Here is a 24,575-nt window from a genome sequence, read left to right on the forward strand (position 1 = left end):
CTCAACCAATGGCTTTTGCTCCCAAGAAGTTCAATTACGGCTACTAGCCAATCAGTAGTAGAGAGGGGGTGGGTCTTGTGGAGACGAACAAACCAGTTTGGAGCCAACAAGTTCAGACTAGCCAACTGTACGTCGTGATGGTCGTAGAGATGGAAGGTAAGCAGATGAGGACCGGGGAAGATGTCCTGCAGGTTCAGAGGGGACTGAAAAATTAATGGTGTTGGGCATGGATAGAGGAGGTGGGAATGGATGGAAAGCCTTACGTCAGTTGGCACAAATGATTAAGACAAAAGGGTGTTTGTTTTTGTACATTATGCTCACACACGGAAGTATGCGACGAATGGTAAAAAAAAGTACTTTCACTGGGAGACTGGGAGCAGAATCGAACTGAGAAAACAACAAAAGAATGGATCCATGGTCTGCAAGAGCTGCTAACAGGAAGCACCAGCCACTGCTCCAAACACCACCGTCCGATCCATGTGGAGGTGAGGGGGGGCTGCGGCACTGGGGGAGAAGCAAGAGCCCTTAGCGCTTATTTCTACCGCCTCTCCTCTGTTTTGATTGGTTGCTTTGATTGGAATCGTCTCTGCCCTCAGCACATCTTTCGGTAAGCAAAAGTACCATGGGCTCTGTGTCAGGCCCAGGTGTCAGGTTACAGCTGATTAAGGCTCCACAGAGACACAGCCATACAATTGACAGGAAAACCACTATGTAGGCCAGGGGTGTCCAATCCTGGTCCTCGAGGGCCAGTATCCTGCATGTTTTAGATATTTCCCTCTTCCAGCATACCTGACGGTCATTATCAGACTTCTGCGGAGCTTGATAACAGGTATTATCATTTGAATCAGATGTGTTGGAAGAGGGATACATCTAAAACATGCAGGATACCGGCCCTCAAGGACCAGGATTGGACACCCCTGTTGCAGGCAATTCACATTCAACATTTGCCGTGTTTCCACTATGTGGAACTGGCTTGACTTGATTTGACTCAACTCGGGTACTAGATACTATCCCTGGAGACCGTTTCCATTACAGGATACTACCGACTTTAGAGTACCTGGCTGTCATAGCGACACGGCATGTAACTGCTGTGACATCTCCTCAGAGAGTTGCTGATAAACTCACTTGTTGTCCCTTTCAAGCTCACGCTGAATTTTTTTGTCGGCCACGAAGGACAGAAATGTCTGAACCTCCTTGACCGATCACGGTGTAGTTTTTCCGGCTGTTATCATGTATATTTACGGTATATTTACTGTAAAGTTCCAAATCTGTTTTTTAATATGGCGGGCTGCACACTGATGACGCAATGATGCAGAGACTACTCTCTGACCAGTCAGTGGTCTGCAATATTTACACGTCACATTTTAGTATCTCTTGCCCTGTTTTGGAACCTCGGCACAGCAGATCCCAAAAAACTAGTACCGGGTACCAGATTCCAGGTCCTTTTTCATAATGGAAACGCAAAAAGGCCGAGTTGGGTCGAGTTGAGCTTGTACCACATAGTAGAAACGTGGCAATAGTCACACACATACAGGTTTTGGCAAGATACGTAAGAAATAAAAATAAACCTTAAAAAATAAAGCTAAAATAAAAAAAATAAATAAATAAATAAATGAAAAATAATAAGTAAAATAAAAATAAATGAAGCTCAAAAACTTCATACAAATCCTCCATATGAAATGAATGACCACCTTGGATCACGTACACAGGGAGCTATTCAATTAAAGGAGCCTAATGCTTTAACAGGACAGAGAGAGACTGTGGGAAGCTTCTCATCTGAATGCAGGTCTCTATAAAGTCTTTGGTGACATCAATCACCAAACACTGCCATTATGATCCAAACATCTCTGACTAATTCCTCATAAGGAATGAATGACTGCTCAGCTCAATGCCACACCCAACTGATGACTTGGGAGCTGATTCTGAGAGACAATCCAGAGCAGAGGACCTCTGACTACACGCACGCACACACACACACACACACACACACACACACACACACACACACACACACACACACACACACACACACACACACACACACACCAGTTATCGCAATGCACGCTAATGATCATAGTCTCCAGAAAATATGTTTGTGCCTCAATCAGCAAGACTACACATGACTTATGTGTGGTGAATTTAGCAGTGAATAGTGAATTGCTCTGATAAATAGAAAAAGTTGCATCAACCAATATCATCAATTTAATTTGATGTTTGACCAACCAAAAGTGCAGCTCTATGCTATCCACCTCACAACAAAGGGCTAACTGCTCATGTTAAAACAAGGGTTTCTATTTAAAATGCAGCAAGAAATGTTCTGTGCAAATTATGGCCTTCTGTTCCTTGTCAAATACATGTCACGCTTCCATTCTCACTAACACAAGAGCTCACGAAACCCCCGTTGATAGACTATCGCCTAACCGCTAAACTAGTGTAGAGTAGTCATGGTAGAAGCAGTTCTTTTGAGAGTACTGAATCACTACAATCAGTTCATTCAAAAGATTAATTCAAAAGATTCATTCACTGAATCGTTCAGTGCTTGGTGAGAGCCCTGGCTGTGCAGTGCATAGTCTGACTACCTGAACTGATACACAACTGAACAAGTCATACTACAGGGTGTCCCATAAGTCCCAATACATAGTAAAAAAAACTTTCTTGACATAAACCATTGTTATTTATATAATATGCTCTATATGACTGCCATTTTGTTGGGAACACATTTCAATGCATGTCCTCCACTGCTGAAGAGCTATAAAGAAGAAATATAAAGAAATACATGTTAGAACCATATGTATTATGTCTCCTATGTATGGAGACTTATGGGACACCCTGTATGGGACACCCTGTACATACCAGTACACAGATGTTTGCGAGTGACACATTACTTTGAGTGGTACATTTACAATGAATCTTCTGGCATCCAGCCAGTACAGTGGATGGGGAGCCAGCCTAATGCTGGCTGCCTCGTTCGCAGAAGGTTCATTCTCGCAGGCTCGCAGCACGGTTATGCCTCGTTCACAGGCTTGCAGCACAGGCACAGACCGAATCACGCAGCAGTTCCACTCCCGACCTGCACGCTCACTGATGAGCTCAACTGAACTGAGAAAAGAACAGATCAGTTCACGAAGTGATACAGTAAAAAAATTTGTTCTTTAGAAGGAATCGTTCGCAAATGATACAACGGTAAAACTGAGTCAAACACACTGGTTGTGCATACTTAACTACAAAAAGTGATGGTATTTCGTCCTCTCCAGTTAAGGCATTCTGTTCAGAGTCAGTTATACGTGTTGCACCGGCTACTCTCTTGCTAACACAATAGCTCACACAACCGCTACTCTCCCATTAGGGCTGGGTGATAAAATGATATCGATATATATCGCTAAATAAATTTTCCTCAACACAAATATGAGACATGCTCAATACAATTTCAATAGAATTCATTTGTCCATGTTTAGACAGACATAAGAACAGCCAATCATAATTAAGAAGCATCACACCGAACCAATCACACTAGAGCCACATCAAGTTAGGTTGACGCACACAGCACAGGTATAAGAGCCAGCCGCAGCACACATGCTAATGTTTGGGCTGCAGCGGGAGATAATGAATGTTTCTTCTGTAGAAAATTTGTTAATTTGTTAATGCTAGTGTTAGCAGCTCTGTGCTAGCGGCTGCAGACGGAGCCAGGGGAGGACATGTAAACAGGAACCTGTGGCTTGGTCTACAGCCACAAGCACCATACCACTAATGTTAATTAGTTCATGAGCAAATAGTGTTGCCCCGGTGTTCTACTGAATGTCTTAGGAACTCTTTTGTTCATGCTGTTGTGCATTTTTATAATGAGGGCTTTATTAAAATTGCTATTGGACTGTTGCACTGATGTTACCAGGGTCTGTAGCAGAGTCCATAGTGATGTTATGTTTTTTGTACTGTGTGATGAGTGTTATGAGGCCGAGTCATTTTAATTTCCGCATTTGGGGATTGATAAAGCAATCTATCTATCTTAGCCGCACAGGTTAAGAGGTAACCGGCGGTCACCTTACTGGTAACGTTAGCCGCACAGCTTAAGAGCTAACAGGCTATTAAACATTAACCCACCTGTCACTGTGTCCCAACCCCATTAGCAATTAGTGCGCTATCATCCCAGGACTAACATTTACTGTACAAAAGACAAGTATCATACAACACCAGCTAAGATCGAACATCAAGGCAAATTGTTACGCCAGTTGCTATTCAGATGAAACCAATTAGATATGGGCCATACAATACATACATCTCACAAAAACTAGATTCAACTGACAAAATTCTGTGGCTAGTAATAAACACACACTCCTGAGGAAGACAAAGACCGATCTAGTAAACTGAACAAACATACACCTATGTGACACAATCGTGATTTCTAGTGAGTATGCTAACATCTCCACTAGCCAAGAAGCCTTCAGGCATCATTCATAAAATAAGTTCATAAACGAAAAAACGCTGTTACAACCAATAGCACCATCAAGAGCACAAATCCACTGAGATACATAGAGTATAGAGAATTTATCTCTGCCAGCTCTGCCATTGTAAGCGCTTGTGAAATGAAGGCATGGCTGGCTTGAGTTCTGTTTACAGCTAGCCAGCATTACCTGGCAGGGAGTTTGTATGGTAGTGCCGTAAACTGTGATGTTTCTTGCGAGAGACGAAATCTTGGGCCACCGAGATGAGATCTAGGCTACAAGGATGGCACTGAGAAGTTGCAAGTGGCATATTCGGCCCTAGAGGCGCTAGTGGGAAGGCGTAGGGCTTCCATTCTCCCCCTAACAAGTTAGTTAACCATCACTATTACTTTGAAACTGTTTAATTAAGGTAAAAATATTGTCTAGTTCCCCTTTGTTTCATTTTCGGTTTATGCCAGTTATGGCAGTTAGGGCTGTTATGGAACATGCCCCCACATACATTGGGGCAAAAAAGTATTTAGTCAGCCACTGATTTTGCAAGTTCTCTCACTTAGAAAGATGAGAGAGGTCTGTAATTTTCATCAGAGCTACACTTCAACTATGAGAGACAAAATGAGAAAAAAAATCCAGGAAATCACATTGTAGGATTTTTAAAGAATTTATTTGTAAATTATGGTGGAAAATAAGTATTTGGTCACCCACAAACAAGCAAGATTTGTGGCTCTCACAGACCTGTAACTTCTTCTTGAAGAAGCTCTTCTGTCCTCCACTCGTTACCTGTATTAATGGCACCTGTTTGAACTCATTATCTGTATAAAAGACACCTGTCCACAGCCTCAAACAGTCAGACTCCAAACTCAACCATGGCCAAGACCAAAGAGCTGTCGAAGGACACCAGGAAGAAAATTGTGGACCTGCACCAGGCTGGGAAGAGTGAATCTATAATAGGCAAGCAGGTTGGTGTGAATAAATCAACTGTTGGACCAATTCTAAGAAAATGGAAGACATACAAGACCATTGATAATCTCCCTCGATCTGGGGCCCCACGCAAGATTTCATCCCGTGGGGTCAAAATGATCATGAGAACGGTGAGCAAAAATCCCAGAACTACACGGAGGGACCTGATGAATGACCTGCAGAGAGCTGGGACCAAAGTAACAAAGGCTACCATCAGTAACACACTACGCTGAGAGGGACTCAAATCCTGCAGCACCAGGCATGTCCCCCTGCTTAAGACAGTACATGTCCAGGCCCGTCTGAAGTTTGCCAGAGAGCCTATGGATGATCCAGAAGAGGATTGGGAGAATATCATGTGGTCAGATGAAATCAAAATAGAACTTTTTGGTAAAAACTCAACTTGTTGTGTTTGGAGGAAGAAGAATGCTGAGTTGTAATCCAAGAATACCATACCTTCTGTGAAGCATGGGGGTGGAAACCTCAAGCTTTGGGGCTGTTTTTCTGCAAAGGGGACAGGACGACTGATCTGTGTTAAGGGAAGAATGAACGGGGCCATGTAGCGTGAGATTTTAAGCCAAAACATCCTTCCATCAGTGAGAACATTGAAGATGGAACGTGGCTGGGTCTTCCAGCATGACAGTGATCCCAAACACACCACTCGGGCAACAAAGGAGTGGCTCCGTAAAAAGCATTTCAAGGTCCTGGAGTGGCCTAGCCAGTCTCCAGACTTCAACCCCATAGAAAATTTGTGGAAGGAGTTGAAAGTCCGTGTTGCCCAGCGACAGCCCCAAAACATCACTGCTCTAGAGGAGATCTGCAGGAGTAATGGGCCAAAATACCAGCTACAGTGTGTGCAAACCTGGTGAAGACTTACAGGAAACGTTTGACCTCTGTCATTGCTAACAAAGGTTATGTTACAAATTATTGAGCTGAACTTTTGTTATTGACCAAATACTTATTTTCCACCATAATTTACAAATAAATTCTTTAAAAATCCTGCAATGTGATTTCCTGGATTTTTTATTCTCATTTTGTCACATAGTTGAAGCGTACCTCTGATGAAAATTACAGACCTCTCTCATCTTTCTCATCTCAAAGTAGGAGAACTTGCAAAATCAGTGGCTGACTAAATAATTTTTTCCCCCACTGTATATACCCCTGGCATTGTTTTATGAAGATGGTCTGTTTTGTTTGTGTTCTCTTTTAAAACTTGAAAGCTTTTGCCTGCTGGTCAGACTTTTAGTTTAGTTTTAAATATATGTACCTGTTTTATTTATTTGAAACAGTTATATAATGTTCTTCAGCACATCTGTCATGTTCAGCCTCTGACAGAAAATACATCATATTTAAATCAAAAATAACCTTCTGATGTTTTCACATCTAATTTATGAGTAACGGGAAATTTAAGCTTGACAAAAGTAGTGATTTTATTTATATCATGATACATATCGATATCGTCTGATATGAAAAAAATTATCATGATATGATTTTTTTTCCATATCACCCAGCCCTGTCTCTTGCTGATACACAATTCACATAACCTTTAATGGTTGTAATGTGTTCAAAGTGAAACACACTGGTCACACAGACTTAACTGCAGACATCGTTCATTGCCAATTAAGGCATTCTGTTTGGAGTCAAATACACGTGTTGCACTGGCTACTGTCTTGCTAACACAATAGCTCACGAAACCCAACACCCTCCTGTTAATTCATGATTCATCTAGCTAACTGTTAAATTGATCAGTAAAAGTGTTTTTTTTTTGTTAGCCCAGGCTCCAAAAAGTATTAATATGACATTAAACTCTGATGATGTACTGGGTAGAATTTGAGTTGCAAAAGCTAAGCTGGCTCAACTGTTTCACTTTCCATTCATCACATTAAGTTAAACAATAAAAAAAAAAAAAAATGAATTTACCTGGAATTCTATCGATCCGATCTCCAAGAAAGTATAATTTTCTGCTCCTCTAACAACCTCTACTGAGTGCAAGAGTCAAATGGCGGCTGAAACAAAACTCAACTCAGCAAATTGGTGGATATAGTGTGTCTTACTCCTGTAATATTTACTTTGTAATTTTGCTCCCACTCTATCTACGAGAGAGCACACAGGAGGCGGGACGCTCATCTGGTGTAATTGACAGGAGAACCAAGAGAAATTATTTCTATATACAGGATGTCCCAGAAAATGTATGCACACTTTAAATAATTGTAAAGTAGGTGTTTATTAAAATTAATTTCATTTTTAAAATGTAACAAAATTTACAAACATCATTTTATTGTTTTGTCACTGCCTGTACTCAAACTGATGTCCATTCTGGTCCAGACACTGGTGACAACACGAAGCAATGAAATCGCACACATCATGAAACAATTCCCTTGCTATTTGCGTGCATTCACGTTCAATGGCTGTTCTCAATTCAGCGACTGTTGCAGGTTTCATAGCGTAGACTTTGTCTTTTAGGTATACCCATAAAAAAAAGTCTAGTGGTGTGAGATCTAGTGAATGCGGAGGGTATTCAATGAAATCCCTCCATCCGATCCACCTGTTTGGCAAGTTCATATTTGTGAATTCTATTAGATTTTGAAAATTAAATGAATTTTAATAAACACCTAATTTACAAATATTTAAAGCGTGCATACATTTTTTGGGACACCCTGTAGATATTTTTTATATATCCTTTTACCTTTATACTTTTTGTGGTTGTTGTTTCAGCTGATACTGTAATATAGTCCTGCCCCGTCAAATTAAAGTTTCCGAAGGTAGGGAAAAGGAAAATTAGCTTCACAACAGCGGGATGCTTAGAAGAATTAGTCAAGCATCTGTAAGTTGTACTTTCACTTTAGTGTACGGTAGTGATGCGTGAGTCAGATTTTTTTCAACCTGTGGGGCTTTTGTGGAATTATTTGATCCAACGCGCAAATAAACTGACATTCTTTTCACTAAGGAAATTGGAAAGTGCAAAAATTATACTAAAGTTATTCAGAGTCAATGGTGTCTTACTTGTTTTAGTTCAGTTTCCACATTCAGCCCAATTTTGATCTCAAGTGAAATAATAGCATTATTACATGGCTAAATAATGACTCCAAATTTAAATCAAAATTTCATTGTAAAAAGATCAGATCAGGTATCAGATTTGGTATCAAATCAGTATCGGCAAAACTAATCCTAAAAAAAATTTGGATTGGACTGGAAGCAAAAAAATCCACATCAGGACATCACTATTGTTAATTGCAAAAGCTGTTTCCCCTGTTCATCTCCTTAAGTAACTGTCCCCTAATGAATTCCCCTCTCCTCTGATGTGTGTGTGCATGCATTTGCCTGACCAAATGCGGGCTTCTGTGTGTTTGCAGGAGCTAAAGAGTATGAATGAGCTTGGATAAGCGTTTTGCTTCTGGAATTCATGTCTGTTAACCCCTTCATCTCTGCTTCATTTGGACCAGACACTGCCGTACAATAATTTCCTCTCTGGAAAAATGGTGGTGGAGCCAATGAAGACAGAGAGGCGTTCTGTATGAGGAGAGAGAGAAAGGGGAGGGGAGAGGGAGAGAGAGAGAACAAGGGAGGGAGGAAGGGATAGAGCGATAGAGGACGATTGAGGGAGATGGGGGGGAGTGAGGGAGGGATGGAGGGAGAGAGAGTGCTTGCTGTCAGTCAGATTCTGCCTAATGCCAATTGCTAGTGGTTTCATGGCTTAAACGGGGAAAAAAGAAGCCTCTGTTGTTCTTATCCATTTGTTTTAATGCAGTTTAAAACTGAGGATGGTTCTTTTACATGTTTTGTCTGTTAGTGGAAGACGCAGCGCAAATAATTGCAAGGAATGCCATGTCTCCACATTTGCATAATGGACCTTTTTTTTTATTTGTCATGGTGAGAAAAGCCCAGGTTTTGAATGCATTAACAATAGATTAAATGCATTAACAATAGCTCTTCATCGTATACATGAAAAAATGAAATCCAGCTAGTTACTGATTAGATTATGCACAGTGTTGTGAAGAATGTTTGTCATCTTTGTCAGTGAAAGTAGAACAAATACTAAACAATAATAAATAAAGATGATTCAGGTATTCATAAGAATATTAATGCTACTATCCTGCTCTGCATGGTTTACTCGGACTGAAAGTTATGCTGCCCCCTGCTGCCTTAGTCCCACCATCTGTGTTGCCCGCTCCTCCTCGATCCCAGCTCTCACCTCCTTTTGGAACAGGTCCTGCCTCTCCTTGCCATTAAAATTGTTGTAGCTGGTTGTTGGAGCACTACCCAAACCTGCCCAGCCAACTGCCACAGATCCTACCAGTGCTCTGTCACGAAGCCTTGACTCCGCTCAGTGAATAATAATAAATTTGCTTGTTGCTCAGTTTGAGTCTCACAAAGATGGATCATTCCCATCAGTCACAGAGATTCATTGAAGGGATTTTTTGGAGAGAAATTCTTGCCCTTTTTCACAATCATTCAACTCAACTGAAAATTTAATTTTTGCTGGCCATTTTCAACATTTTTAGATGACCTATTCACTGGATTGAGTTGAAGTTTGTTCTCAACATTCAAGATGTACATGAAGAGTAATTATAATTATAATCATGAAGCACAGTTTTTTTATTAGCCTGAAACATTTCATGATGAAGGGTTATTTGTTCTTACTCTTACTCTTCCCTTACTCTTAAAGTGCCACCTGTAGCCACGGTGCATATACTGAATCACAAAACAGTTTTGCAAGATCACATGAATTTAAAGAGTTTTCATGTGAAAGCCATGACATGGAGAGGGACATGGAGGACAATTCTGAATTTTACATGAACTGGTGTGGAATGGCTAATACTCATGGCCTCAAGTGACTTCAATACTGTTGTAATTGAATGTTTTTTAATAAGGTATCTTCTTGGAATGAATGTTCAAGTCCACCTAAATAAGAAGTCTGTGAGTCACAGTCCGTTTCTTGAATGTCTTATTTTTCTCTCCCGCCAGTCTGCCAGAGCAAGGACATCCGGAACAATGTGACCAACCTCCAGTCGCTGGAGAACTGCACCATCATTGAGGGCCACTTGAAGATTCTACTCATGTTTAAGACCAAGACCGAGGACTTCCGGGGCCTCAGCTATCCTCGGTTACGAGTGGTGACCGATTATGTGTTGCTGTTCCGGGTCTATGGCCTGGAGACCCTTACTGGCCTCTTCCCCAACCTGACGGTGATCCGCGGCAACAACCTGTTCTTCAACTATGCTCTGGTCATTTATGAAATGCTGCAAATGAAAGAGGTGGGTCTCCACAGCCTCATGAATATCACCAGAGGCGCAGTTAGGATCGAGAAAAATCCGGACCTCTGCTACCTGGCCACCTTAGACTGGTCCAAAATCTTGGACTCAGTGGAAGACAATTACATTGTGGAAAATAAGAATGAGAGGGAATGTGGGGATGTATGTCCTGGTACGGCCCAAGGCCAGACCATTTGTTCACAGAACACTATCAATGGACACTTCAGAGGTCGATGCTGGTCGCAGGATCACTGTCAGAGAAGTAAGTAGACACACAACATACACTACATCTATTCTTTTCAGTCATGTTCCTCAGCTGTTCCCGTTATGAATTACAACTATGGTAGTTTCTTTGTCAGAACCATGAACTGGGGCTGAAAAACAGGAAAACTACATGCATACATTGCATTTTAACTTCCTGGAGTTTGTGTTATTCAGACTTCTAAACACTCAACCTGCATTTTAATTGCAAATGTATAGTTACAAATACTATATCTGTTATTGATCTCCACAGTCACAAGTAGTCAGGACTGGCCCCAACAAAAACCTAAAAAGCATAAGTCAGTCCCAGTTCTGTATCTTGTCATGACTGATCTGTCAGCCTGTATTATCACACCCCCTTTTTTTTTCCTGATTTGATCTAATAGCCAGTTTAATCTGAGCTTTTAGGAATATCTACATGATCATAAATCAAATATAGGAAAATACCTGATTTTCACTGAAAAATGCTAAATACAGAGGATAATATTGTAACAAATGGTAAAAATCACTTGGGAAAGACAATAAAATCATTTTAAAGTTGTGACAAAAATAGTTGTGGGTTAAACTCACTTCTCAAAACTGTCCATAAGGAATAGTTTCTAACACTTGACAATTTCTCACCTCTACACAGAGTCAGTTATCAGCCTCTCATTTTAATGTGTGACTGAACCAACGTTGAAGTGTTTTCTCTGACTGAGAATTTAATAAAATTATTAAAAAAGTTGACGTTAAGTGTGTGAATCAAACCACAGTTCTCCATATGAATGCCTTAGATCGGCGAATAGAGCGACACTCAGATGTCAAAGTCTGAACACGATTAAACTATCCATTATCTGCTTTATGTTCACTTCAGTCACAAAAAATAAAATGAGTTTATTTCAAGTTTGCAATTATTAAAAACATGTTGCTGTAATAAATTTACATCCTCACAGCCTCTGCAAATATCTCAAATGATTTTAATACCAAACTGAATAGTGAACTTGGATCCTATTACAGAGCAATAGGAAATGTTTGCAGTGGGCCTTAAAGTTGCACGATGTTCATGAGAATCACCTGCATGTACATTCATTTGGCCAGAGTATTCACATTGAAATGAAAGGCAATGTAGAAAAAAATGTAAGTAAATGCATTGCAATGCAAAAAGTTGAATAAATCTCGACATGACTACAAGGCAAAGAACCAGTAAAATCCATTTATGGTGACGGTTTTAACCAAGCACCTACAAGAAATCAATCACACTTAAAATGGAAACTGTAAACCAACTCAACATGTACTTGTAGAGATGGAGATACAGAGACACATTTCTTGTATTATTTTCCCAACAGTGAGATCTGGCAAAATAAAGGTAAATTAAAAAAAATTTCGGGGAGCTGTAACAGTTGATGTACAAGTATAAACATGGCTGAGGTTGTCACGATCTGAAGGCGAACCTCTCTGACAGAGACAGAAAAGAAAACAAACAAAAAAAAAACAACACAAGCTATAATTGCCATAAAAAAATAATAAGCATTCTCTGTAAGTGTCTTACAATAGAAACCATTCTTTGTGTTTATGGTAGGAGAGGAAAGACTGACACACTGGCAGGATGCTTGGCCTTCTGGCTGCAGCACCAAACAAAACCACAGCTATTTTTGGACCAAAAGATAGAAAATCTGTACAATTCCTGGCAAACATGTGTATGATACAGTCTATCCCAGTGCACAAAGTCCCGGTGTAACCTTTGAGTGCACGGTGCCCTGACACAACAATGTATTGGAGTCATTTGACGCATCAAACAGGTCCCCATCCCATAATTACAGATCACGTGACCACAACACTCCAGTCAATGGATGCTAATCGGAAGGCATGGTGTGTCCACCACAACCCCCCTCCACCCCCGACTGCCTGCAGATATTAGGAGCAACCCTCAACACCACGGAAATCATTACATAAACCGTTTGGAATGAAAACATCACTTGCTTCCATTGGTGATCATAGATTTGTTTTGCAGACAGAGTGATTGCCTTTGGCATTACAACAAAACACACATTGAACCTATTAGGCAGGTACTTGATCGAGTGTCAAGACAAAAAGTGCTCATAGGCCATAAGGTGAACCATGAAAAGTGACTAGAAAATGATTTTCGTTCCCGTGTCTGGGCACTACTTTTTAAATGCATTTTTGTTTAGACTGTACCCTCATGGACTTTGGGTTAAAAGTTCTCCACAATATATCCTGCAGTTTTTTGTCACACGCCATAAATCTATATGAATATAAAATTAAAAAAACGAAAATTCTGTGATGCTAGATTCACTTGTTTTATTTATCAACATTCATTTTAGCTACACAAAAACTCTCACAAATTTATATTTATACATATTAACATTTTAGACAAGTCTTGATGAATTATTACTATGCAATGTGAATTTAGACCATGAAATCTTGGAAATTTGTGAGAAAACGCTTCTACTGATTTCACATATTACACATGGTGAATTTGGCCACACACAAACACACATACATCAATGTAACAGCATTGCTTGACATTTACAGTTTTTACAGTTGCAGGGTTTCTTTTCTTCTTTTAACAATGATGCGTTTGTCATGTAACAATACATGTTTTTTAATAGATCTCAGTCTGTTTTTTTACACAGTACACTGTACACTTGTATTTTTGTTCAATGGATGCTTTTTTTAGAGGATTTTTCATGGTTCTATAACATGTCTAATCATCACCATCACTGTCAGAAACATCATCCCATGTAGCTCTATCTTCTGTGTCCTTCTGAACATTCACACAGTGCTGGCACCGACACACATCAGTGCAAGACAGTCTTGCTGACATACAGGAACACCTGTCTGTATCACATTTGCCTAGTTTCCAAGTGCAGTGGACAAACTGCAAAACACTTTGAGGAGTAGGATTTTTAGTCATCCAGGTCACTGTTAACTCCCCATCCTCAATGTGCCATCCACTACCAGTGAGTGAGGGTGCACACATAATACCTTTCAGACAATGTCTCATTATTGCTGTTTGGTAGTTTGCCCTTTTGCAGTGTTGGTGTAGAGCATCACATGTTGGAGGCATGGATAGGGCAAACTGCCAAGGAGCAATAATGACACATTGTCAGCAAGACTGGGTGGCCATGGCTCAGATGGTAGAGCAGGTTGTCCAATAACCGAAGGGTCGGCGGTTCGAATCCCGCTCTGTCCTAGTCAGTCCATCGTGTTCTTGGGCAAGACACTTCACTCAGTGCCGCTCACTCTGGTGTATGAATGTTTGGTGGTGGTGGTTCACAACAATAATAATTCTTTGTCTGATGATCTGCTCACAGAAGAGAAGCTCTTGTAGCTGACATTGAAGACGGCTCATTTCTGAAACACACATACACCTAGTTTCACAAAGCTGCAAGCAGCATTGTGTGTGAGAGAGAATGAGTCATGATCAGTAATAGTAGCAGTAGTAGTAATAGATGTAATAGCAGTAGTAGTAATAGCACTAGCAGTAGTAGTAATAGCAGTAGCAGTAATAATAGTAGCAGTAGTAGTAATAGCAGTAGCAGTAATAATAGTAGCAGTAGAAGTAATAGCAGTAGCAGTAATAATAGTAGCAGTAGTAGTAATAGCAGTAGCAGTAATAATAGTAGTAATAGCAGTAGTAGTAGTAGAGAATAAAATAAACTTACACACTTATATACAGTATTTGTGTGTGAGTGTGAGAGACAGATTTTTTTTTTTTTACACACCTGCTGATAACGTCTGTGCCAGTGAAAGATGATCCTTTGTGCATTTGCCAGACACGGTGATGTATTTATCCCCTTTTTTTTTTTTTTTTTTTACATATTATGCACAAGGCAGGCAGAACAGGACCAGATTAAACAGTAGGTAGACCCATCCTGGACCATCATTTCTTCCTGGGCGTTTCACTTGTTGATCCTGCGGTGCTGCTGCACAGACTCGCCTCCCTGTGATTCATTGACATCTGAATTCTCTCTTTTATGTTTCTCTGCGGAATCCAATCGTTTTTTATCAATGAATCCTCTGTAGCATGTTACATGAAACCCAGCATCTTCTGGAACACTGGCAAAGTCAGAAGTGATAGGTTTATAAGTTTCAGTCATACTCCTGCTCTCAACACTCAAATAAAGCCATCGTTTGACACAGTTTCTTAACGTTTCCCATCGTTTGGCCGAAAAATCCTGTATTTTTTCTTTTTTTTAACGGATATGAGGTGCATATTCCATATTTTTGCTGGCTTTTTAAAACTTTTTGTTGTATTTTCCTCCTCCGAACTACAGGAAGCTCGTTTCCTGGTCGCAGCTATCTTGGATGTTTTGCGCTTTCTTATTGGACCAGCAGGTTACACGTGACTTAACAATAACATTGCGCGAATAAAGTTAGGTAGTACCGACTTCAAACACTGATTTTAAAAACCTGCAGGATTGCAAATGGAGAACTTTTGACATTTACCTCAGGAACAATATATCTTTGTAACTGAGTAAAAAGATTGTAGTGCCCCATATGTCGGAACGGGATGAAACGATACGGCGTTCACCTTACGGCCTATCAGTGTTCCACCATTCATCAGTATAGCAGCATGGATAAGCAAAAGGATAAAATAAATGAATAAATTCAAATAAATAAAAACAAGATGCAATAAAATACAATAAAAACCTCAAGAAAATAAAAACAGTCTGGGATAAAAACCAGGATAAGAACATAAAGTTAAAAACATTAGAAGTCACAAGAATAATAAATAATAAATAGAGCAAAGAAATAGGATAAATAACAAAATAAGTAAATAAGTAAGTGGGAAGAAACATGAACACATGAACACTATAGGGAATTGACCAAAACTATTTATTTTTTTATTTATTATACAGCTGATTCCAATAGAGATCAAGTTGATGGCAAATATCTGTAGCTGATGAACAGTTACAGTAAAAGTCAGGGCTAAGGTTGACTTGAGGAATGTGCATGGGTTTTGTTAAAAGATGTACAATTTCATATCAATTATGAAGTATTATTATTAACATATCTGCTTGCAAAAGTTTTGGAAAAGCTAGAGTAGGCAATAAACATCCATAAAAGTACTGACATAAAAAAAAAAAAAAAAAAAAAAAAAAAAAAAGTAAGTTAGTAAATGTTATTTATAGAGCACTTTTCACAGACAGAATCACAAAGTGCTTTACAGTGCAAAGTACAAATAAACAGTACAAAAAAATACAATTAAAATACCAGTAAAACACGATAAAATACAATTAAAATACAGTTAAAATATGATATATACATAAAGTGCGATCAGTTTGTAGCAGCCCTGAGTCAGTTGGGAAATTCAAAAGCCTGCTTGGACAGGAGTGTTTTGAGGTGTTTTTAAAAACTCTCTACAGAGTCCATGGACCGTAGGTGTAGAGGCAGGTCATTCCAAAGACGCGGTGCTACAGCTTTAAAAGACCTGTCACCCTGTGTGCTAAAACAGGTGCAAGGAGCTCTAGCAGGACAAAGACTGTGGATTTCCCGGAATTGGCTGCCATCATGATGTCACTGGACACTTTTAATTAGGGCTGGGTAAAAAAATTGATTTAATCGATCTTAGATCGATTTTGTTTTAATTTTGCGTAATCGATTAAAAGTGGATGAGATCGATTTTTCAGAGCAGAACCGGGAGTATGCGGAAGCGCAGCTGGCTCCGTCTTGCAAACATCTGGTCTCGCTCGTGACGGGTCTGGTGCAGAAAAGATGTGGAGGAAGGGTGGGGAGAATCCCTCCCGGCCTCAACTCAAACTCGAGCCTGCAGTGTAAAGCAACTGGCCTCCTGGAGGTTCTCCGAGGTGAGTCACGGAAGCCAGTTGTTCTTGGAATAATAACTTGGATGAATAGTAAAGCGACAATATCCAACCGCTACACTAACCCCCCCAATCACGGCGCTCACGCACCCCCCTCCCCACGCTCCGACCAACAATCACAGAGCGCAACCCCCCCCCAGTGAGTAGAAGCCACCAGCCAAAGGAGTCCGTTCTGAGCCACTGTAGAAACATGGGAATATTTCTTATTTAAGAGCAGATTCAGCTACTTACTGCTGAAATGTCATATTTATTTCCTTTCTAATATCAATATTGATACCAGTATTGATGTGTTGCATGACTGCGGTAGTCAAATAATCAGGTTACAACTCAAAATTGTACTTTGATATCACTGAATTAATCTGAATCAGTCAATTAATACTGAATCAAATCGGTATTGGATTGAATCAAATCGTGATTAATCGATTCAGAACCTTATGAATCGAAATCGAATCGATTATGGAAATTGGCCATGATACCCAGCTCTACTTTTAATAGTGCGGTTTCTGTTGAGTGGCGTTGTCTAAACCCAGACTGAAAAATGTCATAAATCTGGTGTGTCTCCAGAAAAGCTGTTAGTTGTTTAGACACTGCCTTCTCACGGATTTTGGCCAGTAGGGGGAGCTTTGATATCGGCCTGTAGCTTTTGAGTTCAGTGGGGTCCAAGTTGGTTTTCTTTAGTTTTGGTTCTACGATGGCCTGTTTGAAGGAGCTGGGAAACAAACCAGTCGAGAGCGACAGGTTAAAAAACTTTGTGACCCATAGTCCAATTGTGTCAAAGACACTGACAAGAAGCTTATGGGGGAGGATGTCTGCAGAGTTGGGGGAGGGTCTCGTTTTAGATAAAAGTGCCGAGATGTCCTCCAATGCCACAGGGTTGAAAGAGGACCAAGGTTGGAGAAGGGGATCAACTCAGGTCAGACAGCCAGAGGGTGGTGGAATATTTTGTTTAATATCCCTGATCTTGTCAGTAAAAAAAAATTAGGAAGTCATTAATGTCAGCTTTACAGAGCATGGGGGCAGCAGGGACAGCAGGGGACACAATGGACTGAATTGTGTCAAAGATTACTTTGGGGTTTTTCTGGTTTGTAGCTATGAGTTTTTGAAAATAGCTGGATCTCGCCTTCTTAATCATTTTATTTAAAGAGGTTATAAGATCCTTAAGATGTAACCTGTATACTTCCAGCTGGGTAGATTTCCAAAGGCGCTCAGTTTTGCAACAAATTCTCATGAAGTTTAAAATGTTTTCATTCATCCAAGGACAAGACCACTTGCGAGTGACATTAGTTTTCAGGGGAGCCACCTGATCAAGAATAGAGCTGCAGTGTGTGGCAAAGCACTGCATAAACCCATCAACACTCATTAAAAAGACAAGGGTCAAACAAGGCACGGAATCCCTGGGCTGAGGACTTTGTAATAATCCTCCTCTTGGCCCTTATAGGTACAGGCTTGGGCTCAAGAGGCACACACAAATCAAAAAACACACCACAGTGATCACTTAAGTGGACATCCCCAACACACACATTCGTGACATGTAGGCCCAGCGAGAATACAAGGTCCAGGATATGCCCTTTCCTGTGGGTGGGGCCAGATACATGTTGCTTAAGATTAAAAGTGTCAGTCATAGCTAAAAGTTCCATTGCTGGGCTGGATGAGTCATTATCAATATTCAGATTAAAATCCCCAAGAATTAAAACCTTCTCCAGTTTCATTATTGATGCTAAGAAGTCACTAAAACCATTTAAGAAGGCACTAGCAGGGCCAGGGGGACGGTAGATTAAAAAAACAGTAAAACACATTTGAGGAGCCAATCTTGATCATTTGAGACTCAAATGAGGGAAACTCATCAGTGCTCATCCTTTTGCATGTGTACTTGTCCTGGTACACAGCAGCAAGGCCACCACCTCAGTGATGGGGGTGGGCTGACCAACAGCAGAGCAGCCAGGAGGGCACAGCTCATTTAAATGAATGAACTCCCCATCCCTTTGCCACATCTCCATCAGGAACAATGCATCCAACTTCCTGTTAGTGAAAAGCTCATTAAGGGAGAAGGATTTATTGGCGACGGAATGTGCATTTAATAACCCAAACCAACTGGGTGGTGATGACGTCATAGTGTTTGTGTCCACTGTCTGCAACTGGATCGGTCTCAACCACCTCCCACGGTCACGTGGTATCCAGCTGGGCCAGCAGGTGGGGTGTTGGTCCATTGCTGTAAACATGGAAGTCCAGGAGGGTTTTGGGGTCCAGGCAGCTTGTCTACATTTCCCTTGGCATTGAAAAAATGATGCAATATGATGAAAAACTGTAAAAAAAAAAAAAAAAAAAAGGTGAGAGGAATGCAACAGGATGAAAATGTTGAAAGATGCAGTGAGACAAACAAAAAGCTTAAGATGCTCAGAGAAAAAATAAGTTAAGACACAGCAAAGTGAAACAACGTACCATACTTTCCGGACTATAAGCTGCTACTTTTTTCTCGTTTTGAACCCTGCGGTTTATACAGCGATGCAGCTCGAGTATAGATTTATACGGGCTAACAGCCACTAGGGGGCGCTCTAGCAGGAAGCGCAAAAGTGAGACAGACAAGTGGAAGAGGTGATAAAGAGGAGAAGTTTTAAGCTTAACTTTGAACAATCATTGTGCGTGTCATGCACAAACCCTCATCATGGAAAACAAATGAAGAAATGCACATTTTGCAGCTTTTAAGTTAAAAGCAATCAATGTGTCTGTCTAAGAAGGAAATAGAGCTGCAGCATGGAAGTGCCATTGAGCAACAACAGAGGAGAGACATAGAAGGTGTGTGACAGAGTCTGTGAGGCTGTTCAACTGAAGAACACTGAAGAAGACGACTGCAGTGGTTTCAATGAGCAGAAGGAAGATGAAGATACAGATCAATGACTTTTCTGGGTTTTTTAACCAGCCATGTTCCAGCCATTTTACTGCCGTGTTACAGGTGGAAAAAAAGCAGGTGGAAAAAAGCAGTTAAGGTATGGAAATAAATATTTAAATAATCCTTCTGTTTACCATCTTTCTGTGTAAATATCTCATGTGACAACGTGGACACCTGCGGTTTATAGTCAGGTATGACTTAAAGTTAGCCGCGGCTTATAGTCAGGTGCGGCTTATATTCCGGTGCGCCTTATATCCCAGAAAGTACAATAATTTTGATTCTAATGATTATTATGCCATTTTAAAGATTAACAATTTTCCTTAGTGAATCATTGAAGTGATTAGCTCAATATCATACCTAATATCCATCCATCCATTATTCACGCTTATCCGGGGCTGGGTCGCGGGGGTAACAGTCTAAGCAGGGATGCCCAGACTTCCCTCTCCCCAGACATCTCCTCCAGCTCTTCCGGGGGGACCCCGAGGCATTCCCAGGCCAGCCGAGAGACATAGTCTCTCCAACATGTCCTGGGTCTTCCCCAAGGTCTCCTCCCGGTGGGACATGCCAGGAACACCTCCCCAGGGAGGCGTCCAGGAGGCATCCGAAACAGATTCCCAAGCCACCTCAGCTGGCCCCTCTCGACGCGGAGGAGCTCTACTCCGAGCTCCTCCCTGGTGACTGAGCTCCTCACCCTAAGGGTGCACCCAGCCACCCTGTGGAGGAAACTCATTTCGACCGCTTGTATCCGGGATCTTGTCCTTTCGGTCATGACCCAAAGCTCATGACCATAGGTGAGGGTAGGAACGTAGATTGACCGGTAAATCGGGAGCTTCGTCTCTCAGCTCAGCTCCTTCTTCACCACGACAGATCGGTACAGCGACTGCATCACTGCAGACGCTGCACCGATCCGTCTGTCAATCTCACACTCCATCCTTCCCTCACTCATGAACAAGACCCCAAGATACTTACACTCCTCCACTTGGGGCAAAGACTCTCCACCAACCCGGAGAGGGCAAACCACCTTTTTCCAGTCGAGAACCATGGCCTCGGATTTGGAGGTGCTGATCCTCATCCTGCTCGCTTCACACTCGGCTGCAAACCGCCCCAGGGCACGCTGAAGGTCCAGGTTCGATGAGGCCAACAGGACAACATCGTCTGCGAAAAGCAGAGATGAAATCCTGTGGTCCCCAAACCGGACCCCCTCCGGCCCCTGGCTGCGCCTAGAAATTCTGTCCATAAAAATTATGAACAGAACTGGTGACAAAGGGCAGCCCTGCCGGAGACCAACGTGCACATGGAACAGGTCTGACTTACTGCCGGCAATGCGAACCAGGCTCCTGCTTCAGTCATACAAGGACCGGACTGCCCTTAGCAAAGGGCCCCGGACCCCATACTGCCGAAGCACCCCACACAGGATATCATGAGGGACACGGTCGAACGCCTTCTCCAGATCCACAAAACACATGTGGACTGGTTGGGCGAACTCCCATGAACCCTCAAGTACCCGATGGAGAGTATAGAGCTGGTCCAGCGTTCCGCGACCGGGACGAAAACATCATACCTAATATTTGACCTGGATAATATTTTTCAATCACTGATGAAGGCGTGTGATTTGTAAATTTAACCCTTAAAGACCCAAACATTCAATTTTGACCAAAACCATCTCGTAATGTAAATGTTTAATACCTGTTGATCCACTAATCCTATCAATCCATGTAAATAATTGGTGTAAAATGCAGTTTGTCATCTTTTCATGGTCATCAGATATGACCCATTTGGACATTCAGAGGCTCCGTACTGAATGCGGAAACACCGCCATCTTGTACAACATTGATTCACCAGTAAAACCCATAGAGTCGGATCAATGACAGTGGATGGACAAACTGGGTTTATGTTCATTTAATGATATATTTGACTGAAAAAGTCACTTTTTTTTCAGTTTTCTGTTTTGATATAATAACCTTTGACTTTACTCTGAACTTTTAATGACACATCTAGATGATGAGTAAATTAAAAATAGAAAATATAGGAATTACACAGACAAATGTAAAATGCAGAGGATAATGTTATAATAAACTATGATTAATCACTTGGGAAAGACAAAAAAAATTATTTGGAAGTTGTAGCGAAAATAACTAGGACTTTATGAAACATGTTTTCCCCAAGTGCTTGTACCATACAGTGTACCAATGCCTCATAGTGAAACAGTGGAAATGTTTAATTACAGCTTCTGTCAATGAAAAGTCAAAAAGTTTATGCAGGATGTGAAACCCTGATACAGGAGGAACATTAGAAGGGGCATGAAAGTTTAGGTGTGAGTGGCAAGTGGAGTGTATGGCATGTTTTTGTTTTGTTGTGTTGGCCTCGACGGGGCCCTAAAGTAACATGTTGGTGATCCTTAGGGTCAGAGCAATGGTTCCCAACCTTTTTTGGCTTGTGTGACCCCATTTTAACATCACAAATTTCTGTGGACCCCAGACATTCAAAACAGAGACATTTTTTTTTGCTGAAATTAATTTGGTTTTGCTCATGTAACAGTTTGCTATACTATGTTGCAAATGAATGTTAATTTTAGACGACATTTAGGCTATATAACATATATATATTATAATGGACTGAGGCAGAAAAGCCAGGTTGAGATTACTGCACAAAGTGAGAATTTTATTTTCCTTGGTCAGGATATGTACAGTCAGTCCAGCTTGTATTTACAAGGCTGCAAATTAATAATACTGAAAAAACAATAACTTGGACTATGAATTATGAAAGAGCTGCAGTGTCTTAAACTGGCCACAATGACCATTTGAAAGGTAAACAGTACCACAGTGCTTCAGTTTCAGCTTCCCAGTTTGTCATGTCTTTTACGTATTGATTATCTCTCTCAACTCACCATATATTTTTATTAGTATTTTTTTTAAATCAATTACTAGAAATTTCAGGCGACCCCATTTGAATTCCAGACGACCCCAAGGTTGAAAAACACTGGATTAGAGATAAGGCCCTAACCCTTACGCCTTATGTAATATGTTGGCTATCAGACCATTATGGAAGGTGTTTGAGACCCCACATTCACTGCTGCCCTCTCTGTGTGTACTGGCACTGACACTGTTTTGTAGCATCCAGAGTGGATGTGTGTGGGACTGTGTGCAGGTAATCGACTGCTCCCTGCACACAGTGGAGGTCAGTCTAGGAGGAGGTTTTGTGAAATCCACTGAGGCTGCAATTTTCTCCGATTTTACAAGCTATCACCAGTCACTGTGGCTTTGTAGCCTGATTGAACAGTTGTGGTTGTTGCTTTCCCTCTGGACATCACAATCAAAAGGTCTCTGTGTGTAGTACAGAATATTATTGGATGTGACAGGCTGAGGTGTATGTCTTCCAAATAGAGCTGCACAATATATTGTTTGAGCATTGTCATCACAATGTACGTGTGCGCAGTAGTCACATAGCAGATTCTGCAATGTAAGGAGGCAAATGAACCCAACATGTTTTCATCTAATTTCAGCCTGGGTACCTGACACACACTGTGCGCAGTGATCCACCAATCACAGCCGTTCTTAATCAGTTTGCTGAAGCAGACCACGCCCCTTCACATGGAGTGAGTCGTTGGTAACAACATTGAAAAATGAGCAACAATCAAGAGAAAATCACCGAAAACAAAGACTTGGTGCCAAAAAGAAAAGCAACATCAGTTATCTGGAATTATTTTGCCTGCGTCGATAGTGCCTTGCACCTGTTGCCACAACAAGAGGTTACACAACCAATTTTTTTGACCATTTACGTTGGCGCCACACAGCTATTATATCCTTCTGAGTATTTTTTCATATCGCGATATCGCAGGGTTAAAAAAAAATCGCAATGTCAGTTTTTTTCCAATATCAAGCAGCCCTACTTCCAAAACTATACCAATCAATCAATCAATCAATCAAATTTTATTTATATAGCGCCAAATCATAACAAAAGTTATCTCATGACACTTTACATACAGAGTTGGTCAAAACCAGACTCTAAGCCAATTTACAGAAACCCAACAGAATCCTCCAGGAGCAAACACTTGTGACTGGGGACAGTGGCGAGGAAAAACTTCCCTTTAACAGGCAGAAACCTCGAGCAGACCCAGACTCCTGGAGGATGGCCATCTGCCTTGACCAGTTGGGGTTAAAGAGAGAGAGTAAAGGAGGAGAAAAGAGAGACCGATAGAGATAGAGAGAGATTGGGGAGAAGGGGGGAAGTAGGGGGAGACACATGGATGCAGTTGATGCACAGATAACTGCAGAACACCTATGGAACTATATAATAAACACTATCATAACTATATGGATAAGTGAGTGATGACGATGGAGGCAGGACCACAGCAGCAGGTCCAGGAAAACCTGTGATGATCCTGGGAAAACCTGTGAGGTGATAAGGCACAGAGACTCCAGGGAAGAAGTCAAGTCAGTAACATGTATTCACTGGGGAATAAATAGAAGAGAAAATTAGGAGAGAAAAGGTCAGGGAGAAAGAGGAGCAGAGGGGAGGTCATAGAGGAGGAGGAGGAGCAGAGAAGAGCTCAGTGTATCCAGATGAGTCTCCCAGCAGTCTAAGCCTACAGCAGCATAACTAAGAGCAGCCTGAGCTGCCCTAACTATAAGATTCATCAAAAAGGAACGTTTTTAACCTATTCTTAAACATAGAGAGGGTGTCTGCCTCCCAGACCAAGGCAGGGAGGTGGTTCCACAATTGTAGAGCTTGATAGCTGAAGGCTCTGGCCCCCATCCTACTTTTGGAGATTCTAGGGACCACCAGTAAGCCTGCATGTTGAGAGCGTAGTGCTCTAGATGGAGTGTATGGAACTAAAAGCTCTTTCAGATAAGTAGGTGCCTGGCCATCAAGGGCTTTGTAAGTGAGGAGGAGTATTTTAAAGTCTGTCCTAGCTTTTACAGGGAGCCAGTGTAGAGAAGCCAACACAGGAGAAATA

The 24,575-nt window shown here is 41.2% G+C and overlaps 1 protein-coding gene and 1 long non-coding RNA gene across 2 annotated transcripts in view; one reads left to right on the top strand and one right to left on the bottom strand.

Annotated features, from left to right (window-relative positions):
* The window catches only part of insrb (insulin receptor b), a 350,554-nt gene that overhangs the window by 107,279 nt on the left and 218,700 nt on the right, over positions 1-24,575 (top strand). Inside the window, exon 2 of the mRNA XM_030132071.1 lies at positions 10,359-10,907. Within this exon, the coding sequence (XP_029987931.1) occupies positions 10,359-10,907 (549 nt within the window). The remainder of the gene's footprint in view (positions 1-10,358; positions 10,908-24,575) is intronic.
* The window catches only part of LOC115417921 (uncharacterized), a 145,611-nt gene that overhangs the window by 35,112 nt on the left and 85,924 nt on the right, over positions 1-24,575 (bottom strand). Inside the window, exon 3 of the long non-coding RNA XR_003935221.1 lies at positions 22,437-22,443. This is a non-coding gene — a long non-coding RNA (uncharacterized LOC115417921). The remainder of the gene's footprint in view (positions 1-22,436; positions 22,444-24,575) is intronic.

The sequence above is a fragment of the Sphaeramia orbicularis genome, chromosome 4, assembly GCF_902148855.1.
Source record: "Sphaeramia orbicularis chromosome 4, fSphaOr1.1, whole genome shotgun sequence".
In the NCBI taxonomy this organism is placed as follows: Eukaryota; Metazoa; Chordata; class Actinopteri; order Kurtiformes; family Apogonidae; genus Sphaeramia; species Sphaeramia orbicularis.